General features: G+C 36.5%; 1 protein-coding gene across 2 annotated transcripts in view; it reads right to left on the bottom strand.

Moving 5' to 3' along the window:
- The window catches only part of AP3B1 (adaptor related protein complex 3 subunit beta 1), a 153323-nt gene that overhangs the window by 18663 nt on the left and 114099 nt on the right, over positions 1–20561 (bottom strand). For both annotated transcript variants that reach the window (XM_041486109.1, XM_041486110.1), the window contains exons 23-25: positions 11956–12187; positions 9019–9103; positions 142–239 (exon numbers count right to left, since the gene is read on the bottom strand). In XM_041486109.1, the coding sequence (XP_041342043.1) occupies positions 142–239; positions 9019–9103; positions 11956–12187 (415 nt within the window). The remainder of the gene's footprint in view (positions 1–141; positions 240–9018; positions 9104–11955; positions 12188–20561) is intronic.

The raw sequence follows: 20561 nt of genomic DNA, 5'->3' as shown, positions 1-20561 counted from the left end.
ACTTAAAATTGTCAGAGTGAATACTAACAGTGGCTAACTCAACCACAATTGGAAGCACTTTCTGTGTACTTGGAAATTGAAAGGCATGCAGCCCTCTTCCCATCCAAGTAAATTTACTGAAGCTGCTGAAGTCTTTCTCACCTTGCTCCTTCTTAAAATCTTTCTCTGACATAGTGACAGGCAGGAGCAGTTCTCCAACAGGGGGTTGAATGCTAACATTGAAGTGATCATCCTTTGTGCTAGAAAAGAGAAATTACAGAGAATCAACCAAGTGCTTCAACATAGATTAATAAATATACATATATGTTTCAAATTTTCTATGAAATCATTAAAAAGTGTAAGAACTACCTGTATGATTTCTACCTTATTAATTTGAAAGCTAACTTCTTACATTAGTAAAGCTGATCCATTTTCTCCAGTACAAATGTGACAGGCGTAGTCTTGTATTTCTAAAAATGTAACTTTTGCTCAGATCTATGTTTATTTGCAATCTACAAAGCATCACACTCAATCTAAATGCTTGCAAAGGACAAATTATTGTGCATTTCACAAATCCTTTGAGAGAAGTGTCATCCTGTCATCAGCTACAGCTGTCCTAGAAATAGGGGTAAACATAGAAAATACATAATTTCAGACAAAAGGATGATATTGTCTGGAAAAAAACCCACAAACAAGCCAAACAATAAATACAGTAGTAATGGAGAAGCATTTTTGATAATTTCAGTTTTACAGTATTTGGTATATTTAAACAAAACCACACAGCATACTGGTTAATGTAAAAGCACACTGGAAAACTGCAGAACTTGAGGCCGTTTTTAAACGACAAAGTTAAAAAATACTATCACTGGGAATACAATACTATTAAATGTTACACATTTCTCATTAAAAACTAAATATCATACAGTGAACTTCCTCTCCCTATCCATTCAATTCTCTGATTTTCCAACTATTTTGTTTGAGACTTCTTCAAGGCTACAGAAACTCAAGATACATTCACCTGCTATGTTTCATTGACTAACTGTACCATAAGGGATTCGCCTAGCAATTCAGGATCAGTACATTCAGTCAGAATCTTTGTTAATGCTTTAAAGCCTGAGAAATTTTTAGAAAAGAACACTTTCCTTTTTTTTTTTTTTTTCTGGTGTACCACATAGCCAATATATATTGATTGGTGATATGCCTCAGATATCTTACTTAAATATAATGATACAATCATTAGAATGGAAAATGCATTTCATCCATTAACATCCATGTTATTTAAATTAACCTAAAACATATGCTACTGATATTTTATAACTCTGCAACTTCAAAGTTCTGAAACAAGACAGACTGATGGAAAGCAAACACCACTATAGATCAATAGTATAGAGAACATATATGTCTCCCTCCTAAAGATACAAGACAAGCCACCTGGAAACAGAGAAGCATTTTACAGTCCTTCTACTCAAAATTCCAATCCTTATTGTAATTACCCATTTTCAAAAGGAAATGCTTAGGACCTAGTACATTCTTGTTTTCTATCTGCTGATATAATTATGAGTGCAATCTCAAGTATGGGCCATTCAAATGAAACAGGACATTTACACTAACATGTTTGAGAACTGAAATTTAGTAAACATACAGGGGAACAATCCCTTCAAACTCCTAGTACTTCCTTCATAAAAAATCATTTATTAAGTGCTGCTTTTGAAAGCTAACAGATTCCAACTTTTTCCCCCCCATACTACTTTTCCTCCCCATACTACCTTAAATACCAACCGTCTCTAAAGTCATTATTATAATAAAAGAGCAGGGATTGTTTGACTGTCTAGCCTGATTAAGTGCACAGTAAAATAAGCAAGAAGTATTTTTTCTTTTAATTTTTCCTTTGAAAAGTGATTAAGAACTCAATCATCTTAAGAGCTGATGGAAGGGCCTTTAATCAACTGCCTCATTAATTTTTTGCTATTCATACCCACTACTAGGACTATAAGACTAACACTTTCAACAATAACTTCATTGACACTGTTCAACTGATTGTTCAACCAATGTTATGTTTCATATTTAAGCAAGATGTACTCTTAAGTAATTCAGCATGAAACAGGTAAACCATTTTGTGTGCAATAATTTATGTCCTACATTGACTGGAGAGATGCCATTTGTACATAAAATTGACTTACAACATCAATTATTAGATTGCTTTAATGCTTATAACAATATTTCCACAATAAGAAGGAATAAAAGCATGAGTACAGCTTGGATTTTTTATGTCCATAACGGCTCAAGAGGACCACTTGACACCTCTGCTGTTAACAAACATTCCACTTCCATTTCCTCTAGTGAATAAATAGCTAATATATATTCTTTGATAAAACATGAACTCTTCATAACCTACAAACAGAAATTCTGATTGCTAGTTGTTCTTCAAAACCACTTTGTTCTTAATTTCACTTTAGTCAGCATCTGGGTTACTTTGCATGACTTTAATTCCAGTGTGCTACAGTAAATTTCTTTCTCAGCTACAGAAAACCATCCTTCCTTATAGGTTCTCTTTATCAGACACTTCACAGATTAAATATACAGCTTTTGTTTATTGATCTGCATCTCTTTTATTACATTTTTATATTAGAGAGCTCATAATATCTAATTTAACAAAATTTACTTCATAATTCCACAGAACCACAATATGAAGGGGCATTAGAAATCACCTGATTCTATCTCCTGCTTAAGCGAGGGTCACCTTAGCTCACTTTGTTCATGGCCTTGTCCATTTGAGCACTGAGTATCTCCAAAGATGGAGATTTCATCAGATGTCTAATGGAGAAATTTGAGAATAAAAGTGAGGCTTGGACTACAACTAATTAACTTCCCCCTAGTGAACTACATTTCAGTGTATTTAACTTATTCATTTATATTTTCAAGGCCATAATTAATATAAATGATGCTTAAACAAAAAATTACATTAACTTTTAAAAGTCTGCTGGACAACTAGTTCAAGTGGCACTGAAGCATCTCTCAGGTGGTGTTGCTTTAACTTTCCTGAAAGATCAAGGTGAAGCAGCTTACCAGAAAAAATACCCAAAGTTTCTCAGGGCAACAGAATGTGTTTCTTTATTTCAAAAATTAAAGACTGCATTTTCTGGTATTAGCACGTGCAGTTGGTAAGTTACAGCCTCAGAGGACATGAATACTTAATGAGAAGTTCTTAAAGGGAAGCTCCAAAAGGATCAAACAGTTGGGGATGTCTGACAACAATACCTTTCCAACAGTAGCTTGCAAAATCTGTTATGTATTTAATTGTGAACAAATGATATTACACATCGTTACTCTTACTGAATCCATAAAAACCGCTGAACTGTACATATATTTTTAAAAGACTAACATTACTTTCATGACTCAATTGCAAGATTCACACGAATTTATCTTCTGACGCACACATCAAGATGAACAAATGAGAGACAAAGACAATAATGCTCCCACAGGAATAAACAGAGACTTATTAGCTCCACGATAACTGACACTGTAAGATTAACATTCAACCCTTCAGAAGATGCACAATTTAAAGATTTCTGCACATGTCTGTAGATGGAGTGGGAGCAGCTAGCACTTGTCGTTTGAAACCCTTGGCTATTCCCTCTCTCCTCTCAGTTTGGTTGAGATTTTTTTTAAGAATTGGCTCTGAAGGGCTCCTGGTAAAGAAGTTCTCTACCATAACAAAAGACTTGAGAAAAGTGAAGACAAAATCTTCTTTGAAACTAAACTAACTAATACTAATATTAGTTAATGACTTCTTTTAAAATTCCACAATAGCAGTGGTTAAAGTCTTAACTTCCAAGGCTTTTAAAAAATTAGTATTCTAATAAGACTGGGAATATTCTTCTAGCTCTTCATACTCTCCTTTTTTGTTCCACTCCCAGCAGCAACTTGTCCCAGAACATAACTATCCCAAACCAGTTTACTGTTTCAGTCTTGTAGTCACAAAAATCTTCACATGTGTTTAAAAAAAAGAACATGAGAGGAAGAGCAACACTAAGAGAGAGTTAATTTTCTGCAAAACAAAATATGGAATAGAAAAGTATAGGGGACTTGATTCCCAGTCTTGCTGAAGAAAGGAAAGGACTGCATCCTGCTTTTGTGTGAGAAAAAGGCCAAAGCACTAGAACAAATGAAAGCAGTTGTTCACGTCCAGCCTTGTTTTTTCCAGGTCAGTTATTTATCTTGGCATAATTGTGTTCTGGAATAGGGCCAACTGACTACTTTAGAGTAATGAAATAAAAAGAAGAGTACCAGATTGCTTGTCTTACATTTATAAGCAACTTGGTGATCTGCTGACAAAGCACTACGGAAGGAAACAGCAAGAAAAAAGTGAAAATGCAAGCCACAGTGATGTGAAGACAATCCTGTATCTCTAACATCACCTTTTAATATATTCCACAACATATTCCACTACATAATTTTAATGAGATGTTTTTGTGGAAGCATCTACACCTGAATGCATGCTTGCACTCAACAGAAATACTGACTGCTACCCAACCAACCCTCTTCATTTACTTGCTTTGCAAGTAGAAGTTCTGCTTGGGAAGATTTCTACATCAACACAGAGTGAAGTAAGTAAATTTCATGCCGCAAAAAATCTCTTCCTTTGAAAATAAAATTCAGAGCAAAAGTTTCTACAATAAGATGAAACCTGCAGAGAACAGACTGAACAAAGTTTTTAGATCTCATTCACAGAATTTATTTCATTTAAGGAATTGCTAGATTCTTTCTGCTACACCAAACTCTTTTGGAGTTTTCTTTATATAGTACAGGACAGATGAAATGAACAGACATACAAGAGTATGTATTCACCTCATCAGAAGGAGAGGGTCCTTCTGATGACACTGGGACACTAAGAAATGCCAATATAAGGTAACCAGTTAAAAATCTCTGTCATGTCACGCTACTTTCCAATTACCTAATTATTTTGAAAAAGAATGAAAGGCACAAGAGCTGTTGCTTTAATTTGATTTTTCTTTCTTCTTGGTTGTGTTCTGGCAGTTAAACATTGAGAAGACTAGGGAGAGGAAATGCAAAATCAAAACTAGGGAGAGAGATGTATGGCATGGACATCTCCCCTACACCGAACAGTTGAACAGTTTCAAAGAAAGCTAAACAACTCCCTGTGTACTTTTCAAAAGAACAAAGAAGAGAACCAGGTTCTCCATGAATTAATTTTATCTTTAAAACTGTGGTTCTTTCATGGTTTTGGGAACAAGTAAGATAATTTGGAAAGAGAAGATGAAAAGAATAAGAAAGAAAAGGTAAAGACAAGCTTTTTTCTCCAGCTTTCAATGTTGTAAAAAGGACATCTCCTCTTCACCTTTATGAAGAGGTTATTCATCATGCCTACAAGAAATTGGAGATTTGCCTACTGAGTTATACAAACACAGACAGGAATTCATAATGCTGAATATACACACAAAAAATAGAGTAAGGGCATGTATGTGCTGTAACTCTCTGTCTCTATAACCTTCCGTCTTTCATCTCAAGCGATTCAAATATTTTCATTCCAAGGATCCACGGGCAAAATTCTGACACAGCAAAGCTCCCATATCTTTGTTCAGACATCTCAAAAAACTAGTAAACTGAGAGAAAGACTTGAGAATATCTGAAAAACAGAGACATGCAAGACAATAAACACAAGTGGTAGGATTGTTGAAATGGTGAACACTAGGAGCTCAAGGATTCAACAAAAACCACATTGATATGGAAATCTTTGAGATCTGACATGGGGAAAAAAAAGAAGTAATTCCACAGTCAGTGAAGTATTGCAGATAGTCTGTTATATCAAGAATCCATTCCAACCTTTTCTCTGCTCAACTCGTGCCTATCTGCTTAGCTAAGGCTCAGGTCTCTTACTTGGATGGTGAATATACTAAACTTCAACTAGAATTCAACCAGATAGCAACCTACCTTGCATATGAGTTAGCCAATAACAAATGGCTCTAAACTCCTAACCTGTGTATATCCTGCTTGCAAAATGAGAATAAAGTAATATGAAAACAAAGAGTAACATTCAAAAAATCTTTTAAAAGGCTGAGCTCCTCCATTCATTCCTCTTTAACTTTCTGCTTGAGAGGCATTATCATGCAGAGCACCAGTGTTGGTGAAATAGCTGCCTCTGGACGGAGGTGGCATAAGAAAAATAACAATGAAGAGATGTTCTCCTTACAAGTACATGCTGTGAACATCCTAATACACATTCTAAATAAATGCATTAGGCACAGTTTTCAAGCTGAGGCATTTCACCCCACTTTAATTAGATGTGTGATCTCGGTAAGGTTTGCTTACTAAAAATAGTATTTGAGCGGGAGGTCTTTCAAAGCTCATTCCTTCAAGCCTTTATAGTGCAGTTTCTCCTTCATTGTCCTTGACTCGTACAACAAATTCAGAAAAAGATCTAAATATTTTATGACTCATATTATTTTTTTTCTTTATACAGTCTATTTATCGAACCACTAGTACAACGGCACATCCCTAAGCAGAAAGGTAGTGTTTGCTATGCAAAACACACAGTCCATGATTGGCATCTAAGACCAATTGATCTACCCATTACCACTATGTCCCTACCCCCACAAGCTTTACTACAAAGCTATTGATTTAAACACTGCCGATCGGTTTCCATTTTCTGATTTTGGGCAGGCCAATTAAGAAACTGAGTAATTGTGATTACACTGCTTCAGGATCAATTACATTTGATGCAAGATAAAGTGCTCCTCTTAGAACAACGTAAAGAAAATTCTTATGATCAGGAACACTTTAGTGCTGAACATGCTTCTAGAAAAAACATAAAATAACTGACAACACCTTTTATAGAGATATGTTAATAGGAAATACGAGAATATAGACACCTTTGTGTGCACATTATTTCAACTACATTTTGACAAACTTCTAGAAATCGTTCCTTCTTTTGGATAAAAGCTTTTTGAAAAGTATAAGTTACAGAGCCTGCAGCTGAGTTCTTTGAGACATTGCTCCCAAAACATCACACTGCAGTTTCTTCAGTGATACTGAAGATCAGTAGGATTCTGAACAAAATAAGTTTTCAGTGTAAAATAGCAAATTTAATGCAAATAATATTTTACCTATTTTTATACTATTTTCTAGGAACTAACAGCAAAGAAACAAGGCCCTATCAATTAGCAAAGGAACAAAGCAAGCAATTCCTATTCTTAATTTAATTTTAAACTTAGCTTGAGCGCTTTTGTCATTGGACTCACATTGTCTAAATCATTAAAATGAATACACCACTGAGGTCTGAGGCAAATCTATTTACAGTGATGTTACTCATAGTCTGGTTGGTGTTCAGGAATATTGATCTGTCTTGTTTGTCTAATAGGAAAATAATAAACAATTACTAGGCAATGTTGGAGAAAGTAATCAGTTTTTATATATCACTAATACAGCAGACCTCCCAAAACATAAAGGTGATGATCTGCATAAAATCAATGTGTTATGCTACATTGCTTATCCTCATCATTGCTAAGATTCTTAGCTATAAATGGCGTAAGTTAAAAATCAAATCATTGGTAGACTGAAAATACGTACTTGAAAGAAAAATATCTGCTTTATTTTAAAAAGAGTATTTCTGCTTGATAAGCTATCAAGCAGACACTATTTTATAACATTCAAAATATATTTAGATAAAGAGAGTCAGAGTCTATGATTTTGAAGCAATTTTGAAACTGCACTGCCTACAAGGGAACCTCCTTCCTAAACAAAAATCAGGCAACAGTTCAAAGCTGTTTCCAAATTCCAGCAAACAGCATACAGACCAGCTATAACAACGTGATGTGCATAAGCTACATGCTGCAGGGATTTTGCTGGGACTACAAATATGTGTAAACTGATTATGCAGGAGCATCTATTGTACAGGGAAAAGTTTGCGAAAAGGAAAGAAAAAAATTCAATAGTAAAACCTCCTTGCCCCTAGAACAAGAAATGGTATTTTAGCAGTGGTACTTTAGGAATCACTTGGATACGTCTCTATTATTAGGATATTCATGCTACCCCCAATAACTTGTCAGTTGAACAAGCTGTGCTTAGTAGCAGTACACTAAAATTGCTACAGAAATTTTCAAACAGAAGAAGTACAGAACTTTCATGAAGGGCTTCCCTTAAACTGAAATGCAGCAATGTGAATGTCTATTCAATATCCCTCTTTTTGTACTGAATATTGAAAGCTGTGTTTCTTGCAACAAAACATATAAAAAATCCACTACTTCAAAATATGTAAAAAAAATTAAATTGTGCAGATCTGTATAGTGCTTTTGCACAGTTTAAAAGACTACATAAACCTGAAAAGCCCATAAAAGAAGGTTTCAAGTTTTCTCCCATCCATTTTTTCCCAAAGTTGAAATTACCCCATTTTCAAATGCTGGTTTGTAACAGAATTCTAACTGCGTGAATGGGTTCCCTGCTAGCCTAGGATGTAGAAAGAGGACCTTGCACGCGCCAATAATGAGCACAAAAAATGTGAATCAGGCATATTAGAATATTAGACAAGATTTAGTTGGCCAGCCAGTTACTTGGTTTCATTCTCACTGTTGATTTAAAAGAATCTACAGCATTTCTTTGGTGGGCAAAGTTTGGGGTTGTTTTCAGGCAGTCATGTTACACCGACCATGTGCACTCCTAATAAAGACTCAGGGTAGTAAAATTGCTCATATTATGTGCCATTTTGATTTGCTGTTTCTTACAAAGAAGAACACACACAAAACAGTAAAGCTGAATAGTCAGACATGACTGCTTCTTTCCAGATGGTGTTAATAAGAAGAATCCCAGTAAGAGTGGGACAAAAAAGTAAAGCTTCCAAAAGTAAAACTGAACACTAATAATGTGCTATTTCTCTTAAACATCTTGGATGTATATCATGTTGTAAACTTTAATTCTTTGAAAATTTAATAAACAGTGAATCTAATACCACCAAGCAGACTTCCAATAAACGCTAGTTTTACCTTCCAGGAGCAAAAAATTACCCTCCCCCTCCCAAGAACTTACCATAACTGGAAACTGGCTGTCTGGGTCGAATCACAGAAGTCAATACCCATAGTAGCAGTAATGGATCCTCCAGGCTCAAGGCACTCTGCATGAAGAGATTTTTAACAGATAAAGTACACATGCAAGACAACAGAAGAAGTCAGATGCAACCCCCCAAACTTCACCCCCCAAGAAGCTCTGTAAGGAAAAATCCAACAATTGTAGTTTTATTACCAATAGGCATCACCCAAATGTCACACTTGCATGTTTAAGCATCCTGGATTCCCCCTCTCACACAGATAATGCACATGAAATGTTGCCATTTCAGTCTTAGAGCTCTATCAACAAAATAAGGCCTTGTATTAGAAAAGCAAGGAAAGGAAAATTATTTACAGAAGAAAAAAAAAATTGAAGTCACACCCTTTTAATTGTGCACCGATCCAGCACTGAAATTTCATTTTCACTAACACTGGTTTGCAGATTTAGTTAGTAAATTGCAAAATACAACAAATAAAATCTACATTAATACACACAGTAATTATGAAATGAAGTTTAAGTTTAGCTTATTTTCCATAATGGAAAATAAGCTGAACTTAAACTTTATTTCATAATTACTGTGGTTTACTTGTATCTCAGTATTCTACTTGCATTAGGTGGAAGGGAGAAGAAGGATTATGAATACTAAATGGAAGATGACTTTGTGCTATACAAGCAGTGCAGACTGAGACACTCTTGGCAGTGAAGATATCAAGAGACATACTCATTCTTAGATTCTTTGCTAAAACAACACTATTTCCCTAATGTTGTAGAGATAAAGCTTTCCATAAAGGCTTGTAAGCTTCCTTGTAAGCTCTTTCTTTACATAAGTAAAAAGCATTGAAGCAGACTTTGCCTTCTCAAGTTTACAACAAAGAGCTGAAAGCACACTTAAAAGAGAGGAATTAAAATAAAAAGGAATAGGCAGGCAGAAGAATGTCTGATTTCCAGATTATTCATAATGTACCTGGATACTTTTCAGGAACCAGACAGTTGCTCCACGACAAAATGTAACAAAATTTAACTGTTTCAAGATCAGCTTTGCAAAAATGCAGAAAACATGGAGTTAATGCTGCTGGCTAAAGTCTAAACTAACACTAGGAAGTGAATAGAAAAAAAAAGTATTCCAAGGAGTCTGTTTACAGCATTGGAAGATTAAAGGCTCCAGCTTAAATTCAGAATTAACTTCACCCAAGTCTTTGAGCTTAATGTTTTCAAAGGGAGTTTCAAACACACTTAGGAACAAGAAAGTGTTGTGCACAGGGACTTGGGTGAAATAATTTAAACCATTTCTACTGGAAGAATCAGGACAATTGCCAACAGTACTTTCAGTGACTGAAGCAAAACTAGACTTAAATTCCAGCAGGAATACCTGTCTATGCTGACACTTCTTCTGTTGGATCTGCTAGGTAAATTGTAGGATGCATTTTCTAAATGCTGGAAACACAAAATGTAGTAAGAACAGGGTGTGTAGGCTTAACTTTACACAAAATGACACAGAATACAGAAAATTTGCATTCAAGCAAGAAAAGTAACATTTTTGGAAGAACTACAGAGCTTATTTTCTGCAGAAGAAACCAAAAACTTTTCAGGACAAATACCGCATTGCCTTTCTTGGAAAAATAAAAGGCAGGATTGTTTTGTAGACCTCAGGGAACCTGAAGTGGACAATTTATTAATTCCACTTTTTTCCCCCTCATGTTTTTATGTGAGACAAATGAATGTTACTGTTAATTGACTGTTATTGTGGTTACAGTATCTCCGGATCTAATTTATAGTATTACTAGATTTCTACTTGTAAGCCTTTGTGCTTTATTTCTTCAAATGTTTACAGGTAGGGATATAAAATAAAGCACATGGGCAAAACTAACATGACATTTCAATTCTGATCTGGACTTATTTTGAGGAATGAGTAGCAAAATGTTCACTTAAAAAACCCGAACTAATAGAGTTCTAAAAGTAACTGCCTTGATCAAGTATGTATCATTACCAAGATGCAAAGTGTTATTAATTTTAAATCTGAATTAAATTATAGCACTGGACAACTGCTTTTGCAGCTATTTGGTGTAAATCTGCATAATCTTTCCTACATTAAAAAAAAAATTATTTCAGTAGTTTAGAGCCATTTAATTCAAACATCTCAGCTACTTAACAGAAAGAATATTCTTCAATTCTCTGTTGTGCTTTAAGAGCATGATCCTGTATTCTTCTATTACGATACATATTCACATAATAATATAGCTCATTGAAGGAATTTGTATTATGAAACAGAGATGCATCTTCTCCTTCTGACTACACCACAATGTTCTAAAATAAAGAACTGCTGAGAAAAGAAAGCAGGTCATGTACATAGGTATTACTCTTGAAAAAAACGTGCTGTGATCTGTGTTCTTTCTGAAGTTTTATACTCTTTTCCACAGAAATTTAGCAAAAAACCATCCTGATTAGAAAGTAGAAAGTAAAACAATTTAGATCAGGTCTTACTACACATTGCTTTTTATCTAATCTAAGCAGACATAATTTGCAGAACTATAGTAGACACAAGCTAAACTAAAACATATACTTCCATTCTACTGCCATAAGCTCACAAGGAAACGACAATAAATAATACATTTAGATTCACTTAAACTTATTAAGAAAATAATTGTGAATAGAAAATCAAAACCTCCTTTTTAATAGAAGCCCATAATAGTAGCCAGTCTAAAGTAAGACAGTAAGGGAATCAAAGTTTGTAGGGATGCAGAAAGGTTTGGTCCTAACAAGTTGATAGTTGATGAGTGTCTGTGTAGGTATGTACACCTACCCTGCCCACCACACACACACATATATGAGTATACATGTAACTATGCAAAACCATTTTCCTGCATTTGAAATTTTGCTGAAGATTAAGAACCTGATTTTTTTAACATAGGATATGGTTACCTATTGGATTAAACTCATGCATCCTCATGCCTGGAGGTAATTTCTTCTCTCCAATGTGAATAGCCTCTATCTTCTGATCAGTTGTATTTGTTACTGTCACTTGCACAGGTACCATACGATCATCAAAAATTCCTGGCTGTCTTGAGAAGTGATAATGAGCTGCTAATCCTTTCCCACTCATTCGATGAAGCAGTTCATGTGTTTTTGTTGGCACAGAGACTTGCATAGTGACCTGTTAAGTATAACACAGTTGGCAAATACTGTAAGTCAAGAACAGTAAAAATGACAATTCAATACTGCATTTTTCACTCAGTTAGAGCACCTGCTTTTGAGCTGGAATTTTAGTGAATCAGAAACCTGTGAAATACATAAGCAAATTGCAGTAATAGATATCAGATACAGAGCCTAAAACCATTTCTGGCACTGAAAATACCTTCGTTGTACCTATCTGACTTTGCACTATAAATCTGTTTTCAAGTTTTTAGCTTTACAGTTAGCTGTTAAATTATCACGGTTTTTAACAGCTTAAATAGTTAAGTTTTTTCCAACAAGAAACATTCTGTGCATCAGAATTCAAGGGTATTCCCAAGCTCACTTTGTAAGATGAAAGTATAGTGAGAAATTGTCTTCTGTTTCTCTTGTTAAAACCACAAAAAATGTTGTCCAACAATTACACTGTTGAAATAGTAAAAACATAGTTATATAGAGCAGAAAGATACTGATACTTTTTAAAAGCCTTGCTGCTAGAAGCAATAAGAAAAATCCCAAGGATCTTTCAGCCCATTCTATCCTGCAGAAATAGCATAAAAAAAAGACATTCAGCATGCAAACAAAATCCTAGATACTACCGACGTGGAAATCATGACCTCAAAAGTAAGGAGTATACAGAAATATGAAGACAAGTGAATTTGAATTCTTTACATGAGTTTTAAGGAAAGATCAGAGTTATTTCAAATTATATTTATAAAATAATGACCTGTGACATCACATGACCAGACTTGCAACTCACACAAAATGAATGGAAAAGGTATAATTTGTATGGAACTTCACAGTTACTGAAAAATTGAAAACATTTTTTAATAGAAGTCCCAAACTTTCACAGATTAATAGTCTGTTTAGTTTTTGTCATGGATTGACACTGGCACAGTGCCAGTGCCTCCATGAGAGGTGTATTCCCCAAAATGGTTACTGTGAGATGTGACCCGGGAACAGTCTAGAAATAACTGACAAGGTCAAACTCTCAAAAAAATGCCTCAGTTGTAAAGAAATAATAACGGAAATACCTTGAATAATGAATATCTTATTGGCACACAGAAAGAGACAATAACAGTAAGAGGTTATTAGCAGTCATATTAGCATGCTATTTAAACAATTACTCAAATAATGACAAAACTCAAGTTTTAAGATGGAATTTAAAGCTTATTTTTAAGTTTAAGCTTAGTCTCTTAGCTTTTAATATTCAATTAAATTTGAGCAGGAGATGCATAACAGAAAAGTTATTTCATGAAATGGTTCTCCCATTTTACATTAACAAGTTTAAGATCTATGTTTAATTCATGTTAACAAAAGTATTTTGAAGTACACTAGCTTCTCTGTGTTAACTAGGGCTGGCTTTATTAACAATATTTATTAATAGGAATGAAAACTTAAAAAGTAGTCAGAAGTCTGTCATGTTGATACACAGAAACATAGAGCCATTGAGGTTGGAAAAGATATCTAAGTTCTGTGTCCAACTGTTTACCCAGCCCTGCCATCTTCAGTAAACCACATGCCACACTCACATGCTTACTGAAGACTCCCGAGAATGGTGATTCCGCAACCTCCCTGGCCAGCCCATTCCAACGCCTGATAATTCTTTCAGTGAAGAAATTTTTTCCTAATACCCAACCTAAACCACCCCTGGCACAACAGGAGGCCATTTCCTCTTGTTCTATCATTTACCTGGGAGAAGAGGCCAACCCCCACCTGGCTACACGCTCTTTTCAAAAAGCTGTAGAGTGATAAGGTCCCTCCTGAGCTTCCTTTTCTTTAGGATAAAAACCCCCAGCTCCCTCAGCTGTTCCTCACTGGACTTGTGCTCCAGACCCTTCACCACCTCCACTGCTTTTCTGTGGACTTGCTCCAGCACCAGAATGATCTTCTTGTAGTGAGGAGCACAGAACTGGACACAGAATTTGAGGTATGGCCTCACCAGTGCCCAGTACCGGGGACAATCCCTGCCCTGGCCCTGCTGGCCACACCATTGCTGGTCCAGGCCAGGATGCCATTGGCCTTCTTGGCCACCTGGGCACTGCTGGCTCATGTTCAGCCGCTGTCAGCAGCACCCCCAGGTCCTTTCCAGCCACTCTGCCCCAGCCTGTGGCACTGCCTGGGGTTGTTGTGACCCAAGGGCAGGACCCAGCCCTGGGCCTTGCTGAACCTCACACCATCGGCCTCAGCCTCTTGGACCTTTGCCTTTCACAAACCTGTGCTGGCTAGGCCAGATCCCCCGGTTGTCCTACATGTGCTGCATGACGGCACCCAAGATGAGCTGCTCTAAAATGCATACACATAGAGAAAAACCCTCTCACTACAGTTAAATTGTAACACTGATTCAAGTTTTACTGAATCTCTTCTGTAATTTTTAGAGATTTTAATATGTGCCTATTTCCCTTTCAGCATTACTTCTTGTTTCAGTAATAAAAAGCCTGTGAGCCCATTCACTTTTATTTTCAACATCATACTATATGTAGCAGCAAAAACACACAGGACCCTCAGAAAAATGACATTATGTTTAAGTCATCTTTCCTTGTAAAGAACATTAATTTTCACTTGCATTTAATGTGGCAGTACTAGAAATAAATAAAACATATGTACGTTGAACAAAGCAATTTAATTCCGGAAAATTGGGAGTTTTCAAAACCTCTACTTGCTATCAAGGATTTTGCGCTGACAAAGGCTGATGTGACTGTAATGTGATGCATTTAACAGCTGCATCAGTCTGGTAAACAGTTTTTTGTTTTAATTCTAAAATTTTTAATGCAGTTGCGATAAAACCCATGGGGCATGTACCTGCAATCACTCTGGGGTTAAAATAAAACCACACAGAGTTAACAGAACAAGAAGCATCTACTAACTAGGAGATAATCTCCTACAAATTTTACACAGCATATGTTTAAATAATAGAAGTCGTTTGTGTACCTTTGGATGGTTTATGAAAATAACCAATCAATTCTGCAGACACAACATTATTTCTAAAGGAAATCTATGTGACTCATGATGCCTGCAGATACACAGAGACAAAGCACACATATTTTATCAGTTTATTACAGTAAGCAAATAAGCGTGGAATGAGAGCGCACATAACTGTCTACTTAACGCTTACTGAAACATTTATAAGAGCTGTTATCTCCCTAATAACAGACAGACAGTGTGCAATTTTAGAGAGGAGAAAAGCTTCATATTTTTTAACACTTCACTAAAAAGTAACTGAAGAGTGTAAAATGAAAAATACTCTGTGCAGTTAGCTGGTAATGGACCATATTATCAACTCAAGTTAGATTTATAGGATACAAACTAGTCACTAATAGTTATTTTATGACAGAGCGTGTCTGCTTTTTTGGGTTTAGATTATTAAGATTAAACTTGCAAAACTTTTTTTTATACAGCTGTTTAGAAAGACAGTAAAAAAAAATTAAAATACCGACTGCCCTCCCACCCCATTTTGACTGAAAGCAACCACATGTGGGGACTCCACACTGATACTGTATGGTTACAGTATCTCGGTACCAGTTGGACTAGCCAAAAGGCTGACTGCACATGCTGAAAGATAATTCATCACCCTAAAAGAACTGCAAGTATTTTTAAACTAGCTCTTGTATAAGAACAAGAGCAACATCAGGGCTTTACCGCCTCCTCCTTTAATCATGGGGAAAAAAAGGGAAAAGTGTAAGATCACTGACAGTAGCTGTGGCTTTATTACAACTGAGCTAACTAGTTACAAACCACTGAATCCTCCCAATATGAACACGTTTCTTTTTGCCAGCTCAGTAAGTCCTTATTAATTAAGCTTACATTGATGCAAAAAACTATTTTCCCTTATTATTTAAAATAAAAAGCACTACATGGTTTATTAAACCTACTATAGAAAAGAGAGGCGGTCATACATTCCTGTCTGAGTCACAAAGAATCAGAATGGTTTGGGCTGGGAGAGACCTTAAAGAAGCATTGTTACTATTAATATTATTATTACTACAGACACAAAATTCTGTCTGTTTTCTTTTGTACTTGTTCCTTAGTTTAAAAATCCTGCAATAACGAACACAGACTTATTCTTGATCCTAGCTCATAAATGTATGGATAAAACCTGTATTATTGGAATAAAATATTTGCTTCTAAGGATGATGAAAATTATAATTCTATTCCTCTAATTTACATTCTGTTAAAGCAGTGGACTACAACATTTAATCTAAGTAATCCTCCTACTGGCAATATCCATGACATAATCCAAGAATTAACTACTGAGCTGTGAGAGCTATAACCTCTCTCACACTCACAGTGAGGCTACGCTCCAGTAACTCTGCAACAGCTAAGAGGAGAAGGGCTATCACATAGTCCAGCCACTTTTACATGATCTTTCAACTGAAGTCATGAGAACAACTTAACTATAATTTTTTAGTATTAGGAGAAAGATGGAAAAACAGAAAAACAAAAGTCAGCTACTGGCAGGAAATATGATCTTTTGCTGAATTAACAGTTATATATTACTCACAGTCACCAGGCAACGTCTCTCTTATACAGCTCTTACAAAAACAATTATTAATTCATAAAAAGATAAAATAAAGTGCAAGCAAAAAATGTCAGCATCCTAGTCTACATTATTTCAAGAGGCCGTTTGAAATCCCAAGATTACAGCATACCTAAGTCACAAAGGCATGGATTGCCAAAGTAATGACAGAATCCCCCTGACAGGGAGCAAGGAAACCAAACAAGAAATCAAGCTAGCTCCTGTTTTGTACAATCTAAGAAAAGCAACTGGATACTGTCATTTAATTTGGGCTAATTTATCTAGGCATATAGACACTCAAGGACATATGATGAGTTCTGGAAAGCACTTTCCACCAAAGGTGCCTCTAACTGCTCTAACCTACCAAATACCTTGTAAAAGCATACATCCTAACTCCCTCCTTTTTGCACGGTCACCAACTTTTAGGCTCCACACTTTCCGTAATTACTAACATGTCAATGGGGCTAACTCAAAGTTACCATTATAATGATTGTATCTTTAAACTGTTACTGGATTCAGACAATTTCAGACATTATAAAACTAGTTCCCAAAATTCTTACTGGATTTTGACATTGATAGGTTAATACTTTTGTCTCCAAAACCTTGCAAGAAAAATAAAAATCAAAAGAAATAAAACCCAAAACTGCTCAAATAGCTTTCACTGATTTTTAAATCACCCAGAGATGGATCTCAAACAAAAGACCACTTTTATTATGCTGCCCATAACCTGCCTCTGTAACACTGCCAAAATTAATTGTTTTGCTGCCTTTTTTTTTTTTTTTTTTACTGTAACATTTGTATGGTCTCAAATCATCCTTCCAAGAAGAATCACGTGCTCAAGGTAAACATAGAATGGCTTGGGTTGGAAGGGATCATAAAGATCATAAAGATCCAACGTGCCACGGGCAGGAACATCTTTCACTAGGTCAGGTTGCCATCCAACCTGGCCTTGAACACTGCCAGGGATGCGGTGTTCACAACTTGACTGGAAAACCTGTTCCAGTGCCTCACCACTCTCACAGAACAGAATTTCTTTGCAATATCTAATTTAAACCTGCCTTCTTTCAGTTTGAGTCCATCCCCCCTATCCTGTCACAGCATGCTCTTATAAAAAGTCCCTCATCTTTCTTGTAGGCTCCCTTCAGGTATCAGAAGGCTGCAAGTAAGTCACTCCAAAGCTTTCTCTTTTCCAGTCTTTCCTTATAGGAGAGGTGCTCCATTCCTCTGACCATCTTTGTGGCCTCCTCTGGACTCCCTCCAGCAGGTCCATGTCCTTCCTGTGCTGGGGCCCCAGAGCTGCTGCAGCCCTGCAGGTGGGGTCTCAGCAGAGCAGAGCAGAGGGGCAGAATCCCCTCCCTGGCCCTGCTGCCCACACTGCTCTGGATGCAGCCCAGGACACGTGTGGCTCTCTGGGCTGGCAGTGCCCCTGGCTGGGTCATGTCCAGCCTCTCAGCCACCAGCACCCCCAAGTCCTTCTGGGCAGGGCTGCTGTGATCTGTCCATCCCCAGCCTGTGCTGGTGCCAGGGCTGCTCTGACCCAGGTGCAGCACCTTGCACTTTGCCTTGATAAACTGCATGAAATACCCATAAGCTCTCTTATGAGAACTTGTCCATGTGTCTCTTGATGGCATCCTGTCTTTGAGGTGTGGCAACTGCACCATTTCACTTGGTGTCATCTGCAAATTTGCTGAGGGTGCACTTGATCCCTTTGTCCATGTCATTAACGAAGATACTAAATAACACGGGTCCCTGAGTGACACTACTTTATCACTGATGTCCATCAGGACTCTGAGATGCTGACCACCACTCTCTGGAATGTGGCCATTCAAACACTTTCTTATCCATCTAACAGTCCACTCATCAAATACATCTCTCCAATGTATTGGAGGCAGGGAAGAAAAATAGGGAGAACAGGGTGAAGCCCAAATTCACAGGGAAATCCCACTTGTCCCATTTCATGCTGGGATCCCATATGATCCCCACGCCCTATTTCACCACAATCTAATTTCCTATGAGGCTACTTCCATTATCCCAGTTTCCTCCCCTTTTCTCAGCTCCTCCCATTTGTAGTGGACCATGTCAAAGGCTTTACTGAAGTCCAGAAAAAGTGTATCTGTAACCCTTCCCTTACCCACTGATGCAGTCACTCTTCCTACCCACAGCTTTCCACCTGCTCACAGATATAAGCTGTGAATCTAGAAATGATCGAAATCTTCAGTAGTACTAAATGATCTATTTTCTAATACTTTTATATCCCTTAGATTTTTTCCTATGGTTTTCTTAAACAGAATCAACTAGACAGCATTGTAGTTACTCTGTATCAATAAAAAGTATTGTTCTTTGAGCATAAATATGACCATATGATATAAAGGAATGAAAATTGGACCTTAACCTGGAGTTCATGAACAGCAGAAAACTGTAGTAGTTCCATACCAGACTAATCAAGAACTTTCAAAACAGAGTGTGCATCTGCTCTGCGTAACTGGAGGCCAGAGAGACAGCTTGCATTTTGCATAAATAATAGAACCTAAAGCTTTGTATTACAATAACACCTGGTTTTATTTGAGATTTGGCATCTTTGCCTTTTTCTTCTGCTGAGCATAATGAATCACATGAATAATCAAATGAAAATATTAGTAAAATATTTTAAAATGTCACATAAGGAAAAAGTCCATTAGCAACAAAAAGGGAATATTTTCATGATTAAGTCTAAGTTATTAAACAAGTATGAAGGAAAGGGCTAAAGTCAGTCAAACAATTATGGGATACAAACCTTGGTATAAATTCAGAAGCACACATTCTCCCCCAGAAGGTCTGCTGGGATCATTAGAGGACTATAAGAAGGGCTTAAATAAATACCAAGGAAAATTTTTTTTGTAGGAACACTAAAAGAAAATTCCTACACTTCAACTGGTGAAATTCATATCTGGGTATGGGAGATCTCAAGATTTTGTATCCTTTTGGCCTGTGTATGCTTCTATGAGGTGAGAACCACGTGGTCTGGTGGCTGATGCATATGTGAGACTTTCATCAAGCAGCATGAAACAGTCATTAGGTGTTTCAATTAAAAGGCATTTCCCCAATGCAAAACCAAGTAATTTACTTCAATTCAGTGATTCCATTCTTCCACTGACCACTAAACTGTGAAGTCTGAGAACAGCACTTTGGGATATGGTTTAGTGGTGGCCTCGGCAGTGTTAGGTTTGCAGTTGCACTCAATGGTCTTTTTCACCCTCAATGATTCTTTGATTCTATGATTACCTGAAGTAGTTCAGGAGTTAGAAAAACAGAGTAAGGTGTCAGCCTCACCTTGCATCCTAATTATGAATTTGAAATAGTGGACATTGCTGAGAAGGATTAATATGGATTTTGGCATTGAATCCTAATGACTTCAAGGAAGTTCCTACAAATGGTTTCTAGTATATTATTTTGATTTTTGGCAAACAGCCAGTACTTCAGAGACCTCTAAAGTGAAAACACACTGTACCCTACTGGCCATAACGTATAATCTTACAGTTAGATTTATACAGTAACAACTCCTGCATATTGGTTCCTTTCAGCAGAAGCATCTAGCTCAAATTTTTCCCCAGAAGAGGACATCATCTGTTGGGATAAGTGTATAATTTAATTGAAATACATATTACACTTGTGGGTAATAACACAAGCAAAAGTGAATTCTGCCTTTAATTCATTCACTATATTCAAAATCTAGTACAGGTATTTATGAATGACAGAATATAAATTACATCTTTTCCAATTTCATATAACTGTATTTGAAGCTCGTTCACTACACTGCTGTTGAAGAATGCAACACATTATTCTGGCTCCTATCAGGACGACC

Source organism: Pyrgilauda ruficollis, unplaced genomic scaffold (genome assembly GCF_017590135.1).
Source record: "Pyrgilauda ruficollis isolate IOZ18807 unplaced genomic scaffold, ASM1759013v1 scaffold74, whole genome shotgun sequence".
NCBI lineage: Eukaryota > Metazoa > Chordata > Aves > Passeriformes > Passeridae > Pyrgilauda > Pyrgilauda ruficollis.
Note: the sequence above shows the minus strand (reverse complement) of the source record. Positions and strands in the feature narration are given on the sequence as shown.